This window comes from Octodon degus, unplaced genomic scaffold (genome assembly GCF_000260255.1).
Source record: "Octodon degus isolate 3935 unplaced genomic scaffold, OctDeg1.0 scaffold00028, whole genome shotgun sequence".
NCBI lineage: Eukaryota > Metazoa > Chordata > Mammalia > Rodentia > Octodontidae > Octodon > Octodon degus.
The window spans coordinates 20,295,928-20,315,844 of NW_004524604.1; the positions used below are offsets into that span (position 1 = coordinate 20,295,928).

Consider the following 19,917-nt stretch of genomic DNA (forward strand, 5'->3'; position numbering starts at 1 on the left):
CCACGCCTGGTTTTGGTGGCTGGCACAGCACGCCTGGGGTTCCAGGGTGGCATGATCTGACAGGTTGTTGCCAAATACATTTGTTTCTCAGATGAGCACACTAAGGTGATAACTTGTTCAGGGTCACAGCTCATTAGAAACAAGTTAGAACCCAGTGCTGTGAGACCCGAGCCCCGGCTGTCCATGAGATCATCCCAGTGCCCAGGGGAACACTTGTCCTGACCAAGCCTGATTTCAAATGCTGGAGCCTATACTTCAAAGTCTTATGACTGCAGGCAGAATTTGTGTGAACCTACAGGGGACTGTGTTAAACATGAACACTCTCCCACAAAGCGGGGCCAGGGCAGCAGAGCAAGACCTTCTCTTTAGTGGAAAGTCCGCTCCTTTTGTGGATAACAAAGAATAGGGGCCGGTTTCTGAAAGCAGGGATTCTGAATTGAAACGCCTGGCTCATCACATAGTCTCCAATTGGCCTATGTGTGGGGACAGATGTGCTATGCAAAGCACAGGAGAGGTGGGGATGGGTCACACAAAGGTCAGACTTCAAGGGGGCCGGCAGCCTGCAGGCAGCAGCCTCTCTTCCAGCTAACTGTGACTGAGTCCTACTGTGGCAGAGAAAAGCAGAGATCCTCAGGTGGTGGGAGGCCAATACATTAACACGCAGTGCTTGACCTCCTACTATGTGCTCTGGTCCATGGGGCACTACGAGAAAGGTGGCCAGGACGGTCAAGATGCAGTCCTCGCCTCCAAGAGCTACCTTGTTCAGCATTCACAGCAGCAGCAATAACAGAACGGAATACATTGTGAGCCTATTCCGTGCAGGTAAAGATTCCGGGTGCTTAGGTTGAAACACACGTGATGTAAGAACAGGCTGGGCTGCACAGTACAAACAATTTTAGCATACAAATGTGTGCAGCTTCTTAGTATCAGATTCACACGACTGTATTTTAAATTAGGGACCAGGTCACTCCCAAGCATTCATCAGATGCCCAGGATGAGTGTGACAGTGAGACCTGAAACCCAGGATAAGCACAACAGTGACAGTTCCCCTCCACCACAGGCAGTGAGCCGAGTCGTGAGTTGGGCCAGGCTTTGTTTCCAACACAGGACGGAGTGAGATATGTACAATTATTCCTTTGGCATGGTTGGGAAAACTGAGGCCTGAGATAGTACATGGCAGAAAGAGGGAAGGAAGAAATGGAATTCAAATTAAGATCAAAAGTATGTGCTTAAGGAAAACAGCCTAATTGTCCAAATTTAGAGATCTGAATAATTAAATTATGATACATCCATACCACAAAACACATGAATCTGTTAGAAACAGGAAGGCACCTCTACATTAACTGATACACAATTGCCAAGATCCATTAGGGAGGGAAAAGTAGCTGCTGAGTGATATCTACAGTAAGATCTAAACATTTCCTGTTGTAAATATTTTGGGAAGGGCATGCAAGAAAGTGCTAATGGATGGGGGGCTGGGCAGCTGAAGTATGGTGGGGTACGTGGGGGTGGGGAACTTCATTGTTCAATTCTTGTGGTGCTGAGCCTGTTATCAAAGGCACAGCTTTCCTCCCCAAAGTACCTATGGAGTGGCTGCTTGTCTGTATATCTGTGCTGCTCATCATCCCTGCCTGGGGACCTCCTCTCACTTGAGGAAGGAGGACAACCCACAGGAGGTAGAGGAGCACAGGCAGAGTGGACTCAGCACTAGCTGATACTACAAAAACACAGATAGAACTGGGTGTGAGCTGGAGAAGGGACAAAGAGGACACCAGGCACTGGCCTTGGTGCAGGAGCTAGTCCAGATGTCAGGAGGCAGAAGGACTTTGCTGTCTGGTTGGAGCGCATGGATGCTGAGCAGGAAGGTGAAGAGATGGGGGCTGAGCTCAAGGATGCTCTGACAAAGGTGGCATCTGGTGTCCTTGCAGTATCCTGGTAGAAAACTCTCTCTGGTCTTCATCGATACTAGAAGTCTGGCTGGCTGCCAGCTCCTCTACTGTGCTATTACGCCAATAAATACGTGTTGGCAGATCGATTAAGCCATCTAGGAACAATGTCTGGCAATGAGCTTTCTGTGCTTGGTGCAGGTGGATGGGCCCTCTCAGTCAGTCCCAAGATCCCTGCATTTGCGCTCATAGCCTAAAGCCAGCCCTGAGGGCCAATGGGCCCTCTGTGGGTCTAGTTATACTCCAGCAGGCCCGGCATCAGAGGCTAGCACAAAGCCTGTGGAGGGTGGGCAGGGAGGAGGGTCCTACTGGACTTCAGCACAGCCTCGCTGGTGCTTGCTAGCTGTGGGCAAATATTTCACCTTTCTAAGACTCAGTTTCCCCATCTATAAAATTGGGATAATCACAGCTCCGATTCATAGTGACCCTCCTGTGTCAGCCTCTCCAGTGCTGGTATTACTAGTGTGCACCACCATCCCAGTTTTGATGGCTGGTACAGCCTCCCAGGGGTTTCAGGGTTGGCACAGCTTGTGGTACCAGGGATCAAACCTGGGTCCTTGCACTTGCCAGGCAGGTGCTTAGACTGCTGAGCTATTTCCCCAGCCCAGGGCTAAATAAAAGTTTAAAAATAAATTAATAAAACAGTCCAAGGCACTGAACATGGGTGGTATCTGTCATTAACACTCCTACATCAAGCCTAGGGATCCAGGGCCCTTTGTCCCTGTCCTGGCTCTTCTCTTCTGCTATCACTCACACACCACTTACCACCCAAGAACTCAAGAGACAAAGCCCTTCTATGCGCCCTCCCACCCTCCGGGCCACCAACATGTGGAAAGAGGAGCCAGCACGAAATTCTGGAAACCAGCCTAGCAGATTCCAAAGGCCCACATGCTGTCCCCTACCCCCACCCGCCCCAGGGGCTGAACCTCACAGCAGTTGGACATTTGCAGAGACATTCCCCCATTAGCGATCAAGCGTGCCTGATTCACAGCCACAGCTGGGCCTGTCTTTATACAACTTAGCTTTTCAAAGCACCCCGCAGAGCTCTGTGGTAAGCCAAGGGCTTTGAGGGCTGGAGATGAAGCGGTGGAGGAGGAAAAACAACAGAGACAGCATGTCAGGGCCTCATCCACGTAGTTGCTGTGGAAGACAGGGTCAGCTCTCTGCTGCACTGACAGAGCCAGGCGGAGCAGACTCTCCTGGTCCTTTGGTCCCTGCCTAGTCTACGAATGTCTCCACAAAGTCCCCACTGGGCCTGTTATATAGTTACGAGCTATGTAACCTTTAGCAACTTACTCCAGCTCTCTGTGCCTCAGGGTCTTCAGGGTAAACCAAAGACTGTAATGCAGGTGTTAGCTCACAGTGTTGTTACCTGAGCACTAAGTAGTATTGCTTTAATTGCTATTATTGTTATTATTATTATTATTGCCCTAGATAATTTGAGACAGCTTATCCATTTGCCTGGATGTGGTTCTGTGTTTCTCAGCTCACTCAGAGCCCTCAGATCTGCAGCTCTTTGCAGTAAAGTCCCTGATGCTGAGCCACTTCACTCCTCCATGTAGTGACATAACTATTTCACTTGCAAAAGGTTTGACAACTTTATGTAATTGCCACAGGAAATTGCTCTGTCAGGAGCTCTTGTCCTCAACAAATACAGGCTTCAGGGTTCAGGGTGGTAAGACCTTTCTAAGTCATGCTTTTATAGTCTTAAAAAATTCAGAAATAGAAAAAGTGAAACCCGTTGACTTTGTCACAGCAGAGGAAAAGCTGCAGTGCAAGCCACCTTTTCTTTATTTCAAGAGGTGAACCCCAGAACCCTCCCCACCTCACCTACTTCATATGACAGCTAAGTCCTACCTGCTGTGTCTGCTTGGTGCTGGTGAATTTTATTATTCCCATCTGAGATAATGAGGTTAAGAGGAAGGAGTAAGAACAAGCCTGGACCTCTTGCTGAGTACTAAGGGCACAGCATACCTTGGGTCTGCATGGTGGGCCCTCCTGTGGAACTCTCTCCTACTATGATCTTTTGGGGAAGCAGGGAAGCGCTTATTCCACTGAGCCATCTCCCCATCCCCCTTTGGGGAAGCAGTCCCAGGGAATAGCCCCATCATTTTGTTCCTGAGAAAGTCTCTGAGTCTGGTCCCAGACCCCCATATGGGTCTGCATATGGGAATCTTCCATCATATCTATAATCAACACTGGCTGAGAATTCTTCTTATCTATACATTTCCACCTTGCATCACCTTCCTTGCCCAGAGCCCTCTCCCCCGGGCCAAGCTATGCTCAGCCCCCATGGATCCATAGTGACCTTTAGCTGGGTCACCTTCCCAGTCACCACCCTGGCCCTGACCTCCACTGTAGTGCAGCCTACAGTCTGCCCTCTAGTCAAGGCTTGTGCCATGTTGAGCTCTCACATGTTTTCCCAGACAGTGGCTGTCACTTGTGTCTGGAGGCCAGACTAGAACACACCAAGCAAGCCCAGGGCACCATCAAGCAGGAGACTTCACAAACTTGCGGCACAAAACAGCCTTCCTTGCTTTCCTTGCATTCCAAATTCTGCCTAACTGAAAATTCCCAGTGGAGAGGAAGCAGAACCACTCCACGTTTCATTCCCATCACACTTCTTCAGTCACCTGAGGGATCCATGAGCTCAACATGTCCAGAACACAGCTGCCCTTCCTGCCTTGCCCCTCCTGAGCAGTGCACCAGCTAAGAGATGCTCCTGATTCCAACACTCATGAGCAGCCGCTGTCTGCAACCTTGTTAGGACCTGAGTGTGGTACTAAAATCAAGTAACAGATTGACATGAATTCATAGTCAAGAGGAAGCCTACTTTGGGGGCCTAACTGGTGGCTTTGGTAGTGCCTAGTAGGATCAACATCATGTCTTTAATCCTAGCTATTACATAGTGGTGCCAACATACAAGATAACATGACAGCTAAGAAAGGGACCTGAAACTGTCCCATCTTACAGATGTATAGATTGGGTCTTGTGGTCTTAGAGTGACTCACCAAAGACACACAATCACTCAGTGTTGGAGACACAGTTGGAAATAAGGCTTTTCAGATTCCAGAGTCTTGGTATGGTAAGGTCATCCTTTTGGTGCAGTGATTAATTTTAACAAGTAAACTTTCCAGTTCCATTACATAGTGTTTGTTGTGTTTTCTTACCACTGGGGTTTGCCTGGTCCCTATGTCTATAAGAGCACTTCAGACCCTTTCCACAAGATGTTGTGATGACTAAATCTACCCTTCTCAGAACATACTCATCTGCTGCAAGATATAACCAGTTACCAAGAGAAAAATAAGGCAACACTTGCCATCAACAGCAACCTTAGTCCAGCAACTATGAAAATAAAATATGAGCAAGAATGTCACCAAGTATACCCCAGAGCTGAGCATGCCAATTACTTTTCTGTTGAGCTGTCAACAGTGAAAACCACCAACCCACCCTTTGCTTGAACAAATACAGATTTTACATGAGTTAGTGCTTTTCCTTGAGTTCTTTTCTGGAGTATTACTGTCAGTCCCTCCACCAAAGGAGGAATGTGGGAAAGGAATTAGTATGGAGGCCAGTGGATTTGGGGGGGACTCTGCAACTCTGCTCCTCATTTTTGCTTCTCTCCAGAAGCATCTGAAAGCTACCTCACAGGCATTTTCTCATCTCTCATTTAAAAGGAAGTGAATAAACTGAGTGCTGGTGGTGAGTCCTGTCTTCTGGCCCAGCAGGGGTGTGGCAGAAGGTCAGTGTGGGCAGGTGCTGGCGGGCTGGGGTGTGGAACTGAGCAACCAACTTCTGGCCCTGCTCAGCTGGGATGCAAGGCAGGACGTGCAGCTGAAGGCCACTCTGCACCCCAAGGAACTCCCTCCTAAAACCAATAATCATTTTTGTGACTATGATTTTTAAGTTGCTTCATGGGATGGTTGTGCATATTAAATATGACCTCAGAGTGTTCAGGGGACCAAACTCAACAGCCTGTGGGCTTGTCTGCAACTTGCAAAGGTGATCTGTATGTTCACAGTTTTCAGCAGCGGCTCATTTTAAGAACTGGGACAGTTCACACACTCTAGATCTTTTTGGGTACTCCTGAAAAAGTCCAAAGACCCCATAACTCAGAGATCTCACTCCCCCGAGGTAATAGCTGGAGGCGAGAGGCTGTTGCCTCTTTTAACAGATGGCTTATCAGCAAGAGCTGGAATTTCAGGGTCCAGTCCCCTTTATACAGTAAGTGGTCCCTAAGCAAGAGCCGCTATGCTCACGACTTATTACTCATCAGTAGTGGAGTGGATGGCCCTCCAACCCCGTAACTGTGCCTTGCTGTTTGTTTCCTGCTCTGCCTACCTTGGGTCACTGTGTACATTCCTATATAGCCTGAAAGATCTGTAAGGAGTATCACCATGCAAAGCCCTTCCTTATTAGGTGCCAGGCAGTCCCCTGAGCACATCCAGCCTTATCTTACATGGTCTTCATGACAGTCCTCAGCTAAATTTCCATTACCACGCCATTTTTACAGATGGGAAAAATGAAGCACAACCCCAATTTACCAAGCCTACAAGGAGGTAACAATTCCGGGCCAGGTCCTAACCACCACTGGACGCTGTGGGTTCATCCTAACTGCTGCTTCACCTACCCCTCGTGTGTCTTCCCTCCCCAGCTCTGTAAGGACAGGCAGCCTTTGCACCCTCAGCCCCCCAGCCCAGCACATTTCACACTTACGATCAAGGCCATTGATGTAGCGCATGGTGACTTCGCAGTGGCCCCAGACGGCACTCACCACCGGGTACAGCTTCTTGCCCTTGAGGCCACGGAAGGCCACGCCCAGGTACTGGCCGTCCACGATGAAGCTGAGCGTGCCCTCATCCATATCCAGCACAACAAGCAGCGAGTCAGGCAGCGCGAAGGCCTCGTCAGGACCCAGGAAGGCCGGGTACGCCACACCGGGCCGGTTCTTGCCATCGTGGTAGAGGCGGCTGCGGCCCAGGTCCCAGCCCCAGGACTCGACATCACTGCCCACCAGTGCGGTGTAGCCCACCGAGTGCAGCGGAGCACGTGCAGTGGCCACCCCCACCACCGCATGCGTGCCGCGCTGCCGCGCGGGCCAGTCAATCTGCCAGGCGTGCAGGCCTCGCGCGTGGCCCACCTTGCCACGGATGCCGTCCGTGCTCTGAGCCACTGGGTGCCGGTGGAAGGTGAGCCGGTCATCGTCCTTGACAAAGACGTTGAGGGAGCGGTCCTCTGGGTTCCAGGCATGCCGCAGCTGCACGGCAGAGCCCGCGGCTGGCATGTCCAGCAGCTGGTCCAGCCGCGCGGGCCGCCCCGCCTCTGCTCCCCGCAGCTCCCGCTTGGCCGGCCGCAGAGCGGGCTCACGCACCTCCACCGACTTGAGGCCACCAGAGAGCTTCTGGCCCATGGCTTGTCGTGCGGAGGGGACCGCTGCGGGCCACTGCTACCTGGCGGGGACTTCCACTCCCCACAGCCAGGGGTGGACTTCGGGACAGGCAATTCCGGACCGTTGACCTCCACAGCCTCTACCGGGCTGTGGCAGGGGCCCAAGCTCCTGGAAGGAAGCAAAGGTCCTACGTTATCAGAGCAGCCTTCCAGGTGTCCATCCTTACATCTATGCCCATGCCTTGGCCGAGCCCACTGACAGCATCATCATCCACATTAATTAATACTTACACTAGAACCTGCCATGCTCAGACACGGCTCCAAATGATTTAGGTTAACTCATTTAATCCGTAAGACCTCCTTAGAAAACATGAATGCTGTCATTACCATTTTACAGAGCACAACAAGGGTACGTCATCAGAAGTCCCACAGCTAATAAGTGACGGAGCCAATATTCGGATGAAGGCCATCTGGTTTCAGAATCTGCATGGTGCATTAGACCATCATAGGTAATCGCTTTAGAAATAAGGACTAGGCCTGGAAAAGGTGTAGTTTGCCAAGATGGGGGTGGGGTACAGACATTTAGGGTGTGGTTCATTGGTTCCCAAGTCTGGCTACCCTGGGGAGCTTAATAAGCAAACTAACATGTAGCGAGGCTTGAGAAGCAAGACATAGGGTAAAGGCCCAGTGAGGTGACCCAGGAAAATGGACATAAAGCAATCCTCTGAGAATAAGGTGCTGTCTCTATGGAGAATGAATGGGGCAGGAAAGGAAGGTAAGGGGCTGGTGTCCAAGCTCTGGACCCAGAAAGAGATGAATCCGAATTCCTCTCTCCCAGTTAGCTGTCTCTAAGCCCCTCAGACTCTAGGTTTCTCATGTATGAAATGGGAATCTGAGAGACAATGCTATGAAGGACTCTGCAAGCAGATTTTCCTCTCTGTGCTCTGGGTGTCTGTCACCCATGGGCCCTTCGCTTTGGGTGCACTCATACTTGTTTGGGTATTTAACCATTTACAGCAGCACTTAACCAGACACAGAACTCCAGTGTTCAAGGAGAAAGAATTGGCCACTGGAAGACCAGGCAGATGCTAGGGTTATGTGGGCTGCTTGGAAGGACCCTGGGAGTGGGGAAAGCAGAGTTGAGCCCTGCAGCCTGTGCTGAGCTGAAGCACGAACCTCCTCACCCCCATTCCAGTCAAAGGGCTACTGGACTTTGAATAACCAGTCTGAGGCAGATGAGGGGATGGGACATATTTCACGCATTGCCTTACATGTCTATGACCTCCCACCTAACAGTGGCTCACCCCAGCCAGTATCCAGCTGGGGGAGAAAAGCACCCCCACCAGCATGTGCATGGACAGCTGTAGCATGGGGATCTTTTTAAATCCTCCTATTTTACTCTCAACTCTCCATCTTTTCTTTGTTTCTGTCAAATAGCAGCTTTAGCTGATGTCAACCCTATTCAGAGAGCTCTAGCTAATATTTGATTTCAGAAAATACCAGAACACATAAAAATGTGCTTCCCTAGACAGTTTTTAGATGGAAGAATAGTTTCTCATTTTCATGTCTGAAAGCACCCAAATCAAGGAGATAGAAAAACAGAAACACAAGCTTCCACTTCAGCAAAACTAGAACACATTTGTAACCCGAAACACAGCGTTAAAGGAAAGGCTGCCAAAAACAGCCAAGGGCTGCCAAATCAGGGAAAAGGTCCGTGACAGAGAAAAACACCTCTTGAAGACACCTGTGGCTTCAGATCTAGGGAAAAGCTGGCAGTGTCAGGCAGGAGCTAGCATCCTCAAAGGGAAGAACCATGGTTTTAATCAGGATAGTGATGAGGACAACATCTCCAGTCTGGTGGTGGGAGCTGCCTCTGACCTGGTGGGGACTGAGGAGGGTAGGATTTGCAGGAAAGCCATCTTCACAGGAAGCAGTGTGTTAGTGAGGCAGTGTACATGGAGCAGGGCTTGGAAATGGGAGAGGCCCACAGCTACAGATCTCTACTGCCCAAGAAAGAAGAAAAGACTGAAGGACTCACTACCACAATCTTGGAAGCAAACTTTCTGTGAACCAGGGAGCAGTCCTGCCTTCCTAAGAATTCCTGGCACCTTCTCAATATGTGCTGCCTGTAAAATCCTGATCCAAGAAAAGTTCACCTCTTTTGAAGAGGAGCCAGCGCAATACACATTAAAATCAAAGTAATGAAATAGTAAAAGAATGGGAAAATGCTGTAGCAAATCAAGAGAATAATTTAAAAATAATAAAAAATTTAAAAAGCGGATTTAAAAAGCAGATGAAAATTGTGACTGCATGTATAAACTAATTTTGTAGTTGCGTACTTTAAAAGAGAGGGAGCTATGACTATTTAAACAAAAGGCTAAATTTGTTTTCATTGTTAGGATAACGATAACTTACAGAGCTAAAAATAAAATATAAACCTTTCAAATTGTCAAAAAGAACACAACACAAAATGAAAGACCATATATTAAAAGATTTTGTTTTAAGAAGCCATTGAAGCAAAAAGACATAAAACATGATAGTAAAACTAGGATCAAAATAGTATCTCTATCAATGAGTGAGCACAATAAACTAATAAAAATGGGAACAAGATAAGCCCCCCAAACACTTGTTACATATAAGAGACATCCTCAAGAATCATGAAAAGAAAATAGAAAAGGAGAAGAGAGGGGAAAAGGAAAAAGAGAAGAAAGAGATCCAGACAAGTGTAAATTCAAGCTAAGAAGGAAATATGACCTTAGTATTAGGCAGGTAAATCTGATTTCAGGACAAAATGTTTTAAATATGGTAAAGGAGAACTCAATAATAAAAACTATGGGAAGATAGCTCAAGGATCTAAGCATCTGCCTGGTAAGCACAAGGATACTGGTTCGATCCCCGGTACTGCATGCTGTGTCGGCCCCAGCACCTCAGGCATGCTGTGCTGGCCACTGAAACCGGGCATGGTGGCACGTGCCTGTAATCTCAGTGTTGGGGAGACTGAGATAAAATCACTAAGAATCTGAGCTGCATAGTGAGACTCTGTACCAAATAAATAAATAAAGTTTTTAAAAATTTTAAAGTAAAAACAAAAAATATGACCCTCAGTTGAAGCTTTAGAGCAAAGGCTAGAGGACTCATGAGACAGAAATACATTCGAGGCAGTAAGTTTAATTTCCCTCTTCAACTGTGTCAGATCAATGGACCAAATTAAATAAACACATAAAAAGCTAAACTTACATAATTAATAAGACAGGTCTAATTGATATACATATCAAATTCAATGCTGCGCAGGCAAGGAATAGGTATTCGTTCAGGTGCTCACAGAACCATCAAAACAAATTTCTACACACTAGGTCACAAATAAAACCTCACCCAGAAGTAAAAATAACCCATAATCTCATAACAGAAAAATGTGGAAACCTATCATAAAATTATGGATTCCAAAACCCTACCATTTGGATGTTTTTAAAAATTCTCTTTCAACAACTCAGATAAATATACATAAAAACTGTAAAATACCTAGGCAATAACAATAACAAAAAGCCATTTCATCTATTAGACTTTGTAACACACCTCTAAAGCTGTGCTTGAGGAAATCCTGGCTGGTATACTCTTGCTGGTACATTTTTAAAATAAACAAATATGAATTAAGGTTAATTACATAGAAAATGATGGAACTAATTTTTTTAAACCCAAGGGGTAATCATTTGGGGAGGAAAATACCACCAAAACTAACAGCATTTATAAACAATTGAGTCCAATCTAACTAATTATCCATCATTATTAATTATATTATTACCTAGTATATTCACCTAGCGCATGTTTGATGCGCATATCCTCAATATGACCTAATGCAGAGACATTTTACCTCTGTGGTCTTCCTTTCTCAAACCCATAATCTCAGTGGGTTTACTGTTATGAGAATAACACAGAACAAAGTCCAATTAGTGCCTTGCCTGAGGAGATACTGAGCAGTTCTCAAAACTGTCAAGGTCATTCATAACAAGGGAAGACACTGCCAGAGCCCAGAGGAGCCAGAGCCACAAGGATTCAATGTGCTGCGCTGTCCTCAATCGGACTCTGGAGAACAGAAAGAGGCTTTAGGGGAAAAGGAAGGAACTCTGCATAAAGTACAGATTTCAGTGAATAAGAATGTAGCAATATTTGTTCATTAGTTGTAATAAACGTACAACACTAACATAAGCTGTTAATTATAAGAGAAATTATGAAGTTAATGCAAAAAGAATTTGAAACCTCTCTACACTATGGATTTAGATTTTCCTGATTTTTTTTTTTTTTTTTTTTTTTTGGTGGCACTGGGGACTGAACTCAGGGCCTTGTGTACCACCTTGAGCTGCTATTTTCAGGGAGGCATCTTTCAAACCTTTGAAAGTAGCAGTCAGGAGCAGCCCAGACAGGCTCTTGGACTTGGTTTTGCCTGTTCTGGTCCAGCAAGGACACTAGGCTCTCCCTCCTGACAAGAACTTCAAGGTCTCCATCCTACTTGCAAAAGGCAGAACTCCTGAAGGGTGCTCACCCTGGGGTTGTAACGAGGTAGCTTTTACACAGATAGGGCCAGCAGCAGTGAGCTCCTGTGCTGAGGACAGGCCATTAAGGAAAACCAGCAGCAGCGCCTCAGAATGAACCTCAGCCTCTGGGCCTTGTACAAGGATTTAACCTCTCTGAGACCCATCAGAAAATGTTGCTGACTGCCAGCTCACCTTGCTTGCCTTCACAAGGATCAAGGCTGATCTGACAGCCAGGAGGCGCCCAGGACAAGGCAAGGGCTCTTCTAAATCTTGCACAGCCTCTCACACTGCCCTTGTGCCACTTGCACATGTCCTGGGAAGGGCTGAATGTCCCTAATGAATGTTCTAAATTCACACTAGGAAGGTCTTTGAAGGTGGAGCCTGGGGGTGGGGGGGTGAGCCTACCTCCTTTGTGAAGCCTCCCTGGATCCACTGGCTGGATCTCCAGGAGCTGCTACAACCTCTGACTACCCAAGCCACCAGGAGGGCATCTTTCTGGCCCTGCTGAGCAACTTTTTACTATATTGAGGACAGGAAGCTAAGGCCCCACTTCATCGTCCCTGAGAAGTGCTTCCCGTCTAAGGAAGGACCTCAGGGCTTAAAGCCAGGGCACAGCACACCTGTGAGTTGTGGGTTCAGGGAGGGCTCACCCCTAGTCTCTTTAGAGGACAGCACACGGAGGGGGATTTGGGGACACTGGGCCTAGTTCTACACTGACAAGGTCATTCTCTCTGAGCCGCTGTCTCCGGCTGTGTCCACTGTGCTCCTTCATCAGGTACTGCTTTACACCTTCTCTGCTTCCAGGTCTCATTTGTTTTTTCAGCACTTAGTGGATGCCCCTTGTATGCAGGCACTGGGCAGCCTAGAGCTGGAGACACAGCGGTGACCACTCCAGGCTCTGTCACCCATCCTTTCTTTCTAGCCACGGGGACCAAATGTTTGGTACAATTTTTACTTGCTTTGAGCACAGCACACGCCACAGGGCCAGGCACACAGGACATGCAATAGAACCTAATTTCCTGATTGCAGTATCATCTCTGAATCTAGTATGCAGCAGGCACATTGAACCATGTGATAGAGGTCAAAGTGCCTCTATCACACTCCCCCAAACCAAACTTAATGTCTTATACCCTGCTTGGATAGGGGCGCTTGATGATATCCTGAAGGATCTGCTCCATGGTTGAGATAGAAAACAAACTCTAATTGACGATTGCTCTTCCAGGACCCCAGCAGGTGTTACGACTCAACAGGGAAGTGAAGAGTTAGGAAGTGGCAACACCTCACTCTTTAGAAGCCCTCATGGTTTGCAAAGTAAGACAAGGTGCCTTCAGAGGCCCAGGACCCCAAATCACAGTCTCAGAGGCCTGCCTGGCTGGGCTCAACATGCATGAAATCTACCAGGGACATGACTGGAACAGACATGTGATAACTGGGTGATACTCTCCGCCCTGTGGCCTCAGGCTTTAACTTGGTGGCATCAAGGGTAAGAGCAGGTTTCACACCTTCATTTAACCAGCAATAATGGTGTCCCTCTGGGAATCCATGGCTGCAGGAAAGTCTAAGACCTAATCACTTCCTTCCTGGGGGAGTCCACCCAAGAGGAGTCAGACCCAGTGACAGGCATGGATAATGACAAAGACTGCAACAAGAAAGACAGTTTGATTCCACAAGAATTCCTTTAGTGGACTGCACACGACTTTCTAATATCTATTCCTACACCTGTAAAATGCAAAGCTAATCGATCTCATCATGTCCCCTGCTTCAAATCCTCCTCAGGTTCGCTCTGCCTTCCAGAAGAAAGTTCATTCCTGACCCCACCCTTATTCTTCTAGAATATTCTCTGATGTTCTCCCACCCATCCCCCCCTTCATTCTTCAGCCTCCCTGTGGCTCCTGACTTGTTACTGCCACCTACTCTTGTGCTCCCGACACACCTCCCCCAGCACACATCTGCATCACCCCTCTATAGAGGCCCCACATCTCTGCTTTCAGAGCCCACAACACTCATCACAAGGGGCCCGACTGGGCACAGCTCCAGCACTGGGCTGGAGTCCCCTCCATCTGAATGGGCTCGGCTGAGAGGAAATGACGGGGGAATGTCTCAGCAGTGCAGTGTGCACAAATGCTCAAAAGCAACACACCGCAAGAGGAAGAGTCTTGGCCTAGAAGGAATCGGGAACTCCATGAGCTCAGACAGCTCACTTGGTGCCTTTATTCCTCACTTTCCTCTTCTGCGCAATGATACTTGCCTGGCCCTGGTTCCACTGAAATGGTTTAAGGATTGTCTTGGTACAAATTTAAGCACAGGGGTTGCTTTCTCAAAACATTCATTCAGGATGAACCCAGCTACAAGAATGAACTAAAGAACTCCCAGGCTTTTATTCACAGATGTCCATTTGCTTGTTCCATAATGTACACAGGGAGCTCATGCTACAATTGGCCGGGCAAGCCCTTTCTTCTCCCAGCGCTCACAGAGAGCCATCTGTCCAGTCCCAGGTGGAGCTGTCTCACACCCATCTTCCTGGCACAGAATCAATGAGGCTTCCCCAGCCTCTCCTCCTCCTGGGGTTTCCATGGGAATCCTCCCACGTGTGGCGGATCCAGGGGCCCCCAAGGCAGAAGCTCAGCTGTCAGCCAGCGAAGAAGAGAGCAGGGGAGGGAATGGAGTTTGCTGGGCGGTAACCAGGCCAGCAAGCTCTGCAAGGTCATTTGAAAGGGGAACAGCTCGGAGTTAGTGAGGCCATGTGCAGCCCTGGGGAGCCTGGCCACTGTGCACCTGCCCCTGTGCCCAGAGGGCTGCCCCGGGCACATGTGAGTTGGTCGGCAGGACAGCTGGCCTCCATATGACCTAGTATAGCTCAGTCTGGGGCAAAGCATGACAAGAAGGGTTGAAGGAGGGGCTGCCCGATGGGACTCTCTAGGGGAATCCTCTGTTATGGCAACACAATAATCTTCCTGTCCAACCTCATCTATCTCCCAAGATGAACCTTGCCCATTGGCATAATTGATTGTCTGAAAATCAGGATGTCTGAAAGAAAGTTAAAACTCTTCAAGCCTCAGGGTTAATCTAGGGGACACATGATAGGGACCTGCTGGGATTTCTTGCTGATTCCCACCCCCATTGTCCCTTCACTGAATGTGTCTCCTGGCTGTTGAATCCCACAAACATCTCCTGTACCACATGCTGCTTTCTGCTGGCGGGCCCAGTGCCCAGCCAGTCTCTGTCTGCATCTGAGGCCAGTGCACCACCCTGTGCCAGCTACCTGGGCTGCACTAAAGACAGCCCTTCTGACTGTGGAAGGAATACTCACCCTGCACCTCCTGAGTATACTTTTTACATGGGTATTCAGTTGTGAAAGCAATGTGTGAAGGACAAACCACATGCAGCAAACATTGCCCTGCAAGTCTCCTGAAGGTCTACAAAGTTCAAGACAGCTGACTGGGCATGGACCTTTCTCTTCCCCCAAGTGTGAGGCAGATAGTTTTTTTTCCTGAGGCCTCAGAACAGATAGATTTTTATTTCTGAGCAGCAGGAGGAAAGCCACTTAGCTTATGTAGGGACCATGCTTTATTTAAAATGTGTTGCTGAATTTTAAATGTTTTATGATTGATCTTTTTTTAAAAACCAAATAGACAGAGTCACGTTCACATAAATGAAGTACACATAATATGCACACCTTTAAAAATAGGCTAATAAATAAAATAAAAATAGGCTACCAAGAGACTTCTGATGATCCCGACCTCAGCCCCAGCAGCCTTTTGATTTTCTACTTGGAGTAGTCTGTTTGAGCTGGAAAACTGCTTGATACCTTCTGTTCCTGTACCAGCAGGGAGGGAGAAACCTTCTAGAGCTTGGATGTACGACAACTGGCCAGGCAGCTTAGAAAAACTTAAGTCACTGTAGCATGACAAGTTGTGTTGGGTCCTTTCCCCAAAATATAAGGATTCTACCCTAGCCTGGAGCTTGGTGCTTCTGGGACAGGAATAGAGCCCCCCAAATATAGGATCACTTGAGTGATGAAAATGTTCCAGTCCTATGAGAAACTGAGGAGAGAAGTACTAGATGCAGGGCGACCATTGGGTGGATACTCCCAGCGTGCTGGAGCAAAACCAAGAAGGCCAGAGAGTTGGAGGTGGTGAGAGAGGTAAATGGTAAGAAGGGGTAAAGGGGCAGGGAGAAGGCCTGGGGCTCTGGTTCATCTGGATTTCATTCCTGGCAGCACTGAGGAGGTTCTAAACTAGGGGAAATTTTGTTCTATTTACATTTTTAAAAGATGTTAATCTGGTATGTGCAAAACTGAATCTTATAGCTTCAGCCTACAGTTCTCTTATTTACTGAAATAGGGGATCCTGTTGTAGGTTTTAAAAAGTGTTGTTCCTGTCTCTTTCTAACCTTCTCTTTCTGTACTGATGTTTGAACCCAGGAGCTTCTCACTGAGCTATATACCCAATCTTATAAAAGATATTTTTAAAAATTTATTTAAAAAATTATAAATCAGGTTCTCATTGAGTCACTGAATTTTTCAGTCCAGATTCAAACTTGCAATCCTCCTGCCTCAGCCTCTCAGAGTGCTGGGATTCCAGAAATGCCATTCCTGGCTTCTATTTCATTTTTTGTTGTTGTTTATAAATTGTTTTTAGTTTTTTTTGGTTTAGTCTTTTGATGATTGACTTGATGAATCATAGAGAGATGAGTCCATTGTTAGAGGGGTGGCATGTGTCCGTTGACTATTCGTGCTGGTTTCTTTTCCTTATAGATTTTATTTTAGACACATAATTCACCAGTCTTTAAGGTAAGAGAGATGTAAAGTGGAGCAATATTTGAGTAGAATGGCTGGTAAATTAGACTTTCCCATTTGCCAAAGATAGCTTTATGTATTTTTATTGCCATTTAGTAAGGAACTTTAATAAATGGAATCAGTGATGTCACTCTCCTATAATCTCAGCACTGGGAGGTTGAGGCAGGAAGATGACAAGTTTCAGCACAGCCTGGGCAACTTAGTGACTTTGTGAGATACTATCTCAAAATGAAAAAGGGCTGATGATATAGCTCAGCGGGACTCTGGGTTCAGTCCCCTGAATCACATTCATGTACACACACACGCCCCCCACACACACAGCCCCACACCAAAGTATGTTCATCTCATGCGTTTGACATTTTGCTTTTCTCCAAACTACATTTATCTGCAACCAAAAAACAAAAACAAAACAAAACAAAACAAACTTTGAGCAGGATTTAGGAAATATCACCATCAGCCTCAGGATTGAGTTGTAGAGGGAACAGACTGAGCGAGGTTAGTAGGTCTACTGACCTCTGCAAACAGGGCCAGTGCTGGCAGATTCTGAGACCTCATTTTAATAACTATCTCGGAGCCATTTCTCCTCTTTAGGCTAATCAAACTGAGGGGGACAGAAGGTGAGTGGGAAGATGGGGGCTCAGATTTCTAAGAGGAGAGGACTTGGAGGACTATCTTCAAGTCCCCGAAGTCCGATAGGAGGATGGGGCTCCGAAGAGCCTGGAGAGGTCAGAGAACTTGCCCAGGGTCACCCCGCGGTCTGATGGTGGAAGTAGAAATCAACCCCAGTCAGACCTCTTTGAGCCAGCGACGCCAGTGCCCTCTTCTTCCCTCGGCTCTGCAGCAGCCCGCGCCTTGGCTAGGGGGCGGCAGGCGCAGCCACTCCTCCGGCTCCTCCAGCCACTCAGAGGTCCGAGGATCGGCGTCCCCTGCTGGCTCGCAGCCTACGGTGCGACCCGTGAGGCGCGGTTTGCTCAATGGAAGGTCTGACCTCCTTCCCAGTTCCCAGGACTCCCGAAGCCCCCACCTTGTCTCTTTCTGAGCATCACCGAGTTCGTCTAGAGCAAGGCCAGGAAGTGGCTTTGAGCAGCGCTCGGCTGGGCGATCAGCCTCACGCCCCAGCGCCGGGGATAAATGGGACAGCAGCGGCCGCTTTTTCAGCGTGCCAGGCGCTTGACTTCTGCTGCGAACCCCGGGATGCAGACCTCCCCGGGAATCACTGTCCCCATTTCACAGCCGGGGAGGGGGGGATGCTGCTGCAGCTCAGGAAAGTTGAGTGGGATGCCTGGGCTCACGGAGCTAATAATAACGCTAGTTAACTACAATTGGTTGCTTCCTGTGGGTCAGACACAGCTCTGCCTACCATCACACAGATGCCCCAATCAGTACCATGTAAAATCGGCACAATCCTCATCCCCATCTCATGGATGAGGAAACCGAGGTCTGGCGCCTTGCCCAAGGTCACCGGGCCAGTGACTGATAGATACTGGATACAAACCCGGGCGAGGGACTCTGGAGGCAATATTTTGCTCTGTCTCCATGACACTGATTAGCAGTGGGCTTTGAACTCGTGGTCCCAGAGGCCGATCCCAAAACCCCAAGGCTGCGCAAACCACAGCTTGGACTGCCATAATCTGGAGAGAGAAATTCCCTGGGATTGCGACCAGAAAGACGCCAAAAACGTTGATTGTGACAAATGTCCACCCGCACTAAGTCTGCGCAGCCGGATCTCAGGGATCTCAACCCCGACCCCCATGCGCCCCTTAACAGGCGCTGGAGAATACTCACCATAAAAGAGAGGGCGAGCGCCACCCGGGAGGAATCCCCAGCACTGGCAGGTCCCGGGCTCCCAGGAAAGACGCCCGCTGCCTTCGCTGCCCACTCCGGGGCGCCCGAGCAACCCTGCAGATGCTGACTTCCTCCGGAGAGCCAGCGGCGCGTTCTCACTGCTGGTGCCCGGCAGCGGCGCCCGCTCTGCCCAGCAGCGTGGCCGGGAGTTGGGAGCGTTCTTGGCGAAGTTGGCGCTCAGGAGCAAACGACAGAGGAAGCCTGGAGCCGGGTGCAGAGTGATGAAAGCGCCTCACTGCGCCGATCCTAGGGGCGCGCCGAGGCCCGCGCTCTAGGCGCTCCGAAGCTTGGCGCCTGACCTGGAGGGCAGCGAATCCCGCGCTCAGAGCGCACGGGCCAAACCTCGACCGCTGGCCCTAGGCGTGCCCAGCGTCTTCCCCAGAGCACAGGGCACACACGGTGGTGCCTGCATCTGGGGCCCGGGCCCGGGCTGCAGTACGCTCATCGCCTTCCCAGGGTCTGGGCGCCTTTGTGCGCGGGGCGCGCCGTCCGCCACGGCCAGCTCTGGATGCTGCAGCCGCCGCCGCCTCCTCCCCCTCCTCCGCCGCCGCCCGCTCCCCGCCTTCCCGGCCGGCCGGAGGCTGCAGCTGAAAGCCGATCCGGCTGAGCTCATCCCTGAAGGCCACTAATCCAATAGCCGAGGAAGGCGCGGCCGCCAGGAACGCCCCTTCCCCCACCATCCCGCGCCCCGGCTGTCCCAGCTAGGGCAGTTGCCGGCGCCGCAGCCTTCCCGTGGCCACCAGCTGGCGGGAGAGGGAAGTGGAACCCTCGCCCGCGCCCCTGAGCCGAAGCGGCTCGGTAGCCATTCACTCACCCGCGCGCTCCCTCTCGCACTCATTCATGAGCTCGGATCCCACCCCATTCATTCAAGAGCTACTGGAACGCCAGAGGGGGTGCCCCTGAGGAGGAGGAGACCGGCGCAGTCACTGGATAGCTGGTTCCTGTACTTAATGAACGTGTGAAGCAGCAGCCGGGAAAAGCAAATGGTTTGCTGAGGTCTTCGCCTTAGACACACATTTTAACACTTTATTTTTGAGACCAGGCTCCAACTCATCTTTTAAAATCCAATTTCGTTCCGCACCTGCTTCCCTGCGCCGTTCCCGCCCACCCGAGGTTGAGGAAGCTGCATCTCAGTTCTCCGGGCTCTGGCGCTGGCTCGGAGGCTTCACTGCTCCACAGGAGCACAAAGATAAGCAAGAGGGAGTGGCCAGAGCGAGAGATCCCGGCGCTTCTGAGGTTCTTGCTTCCTTGGGGAAACTGAAAATTCTTGACTTGGTTGCTCTGCTTGTGATCCCAGAGTTGACATCAGTCCACTCCAAATCATTTGCTGACACCAGCCCACCCTGTGCCAGCCACGGGCAAAGAGCCTAGATTGGTTAGAGAACGCCTATTTTATCAGGGACACAGAAAA

The 19,917-nt window shown here is 49.3% G+C and overlaps 1 protein-coding gene across 1 annotated transcript in view; it reads right to left on the reverse strand.

The window, feature by feature from the left end:
- The window catches only part of Spsb4 (splA/ryanodine receptor domain and SOCS box containing 4), a 75,716-nt gene extending 56,731 nt beyond the window's left edge, over positions 1 to 18,985 (reverse strand). Inside the window, exons 1-2 of the mRNA XM_004629231.2 lie at positions 18,447 to 18,985; positions 6,663 to 7,503 (exon numbers count right to left, since the gene is read on the reverse strand). Of these exons, the coding sequence (XP_004629288.1) occupies positions 6,663 to 7,356 (694 nt within the window). The 5' untranslated portion in view covers positions 7,357 to 7,503; positions 18,447 to 18,985. The remainder of the gene's footprint in view (positions 1 to 6,662; positions 7,504 to 18,446) is intronic.
- Between the last annotated feature and the right edge of the window lie 932 nt (positions 18,986 to 19,917).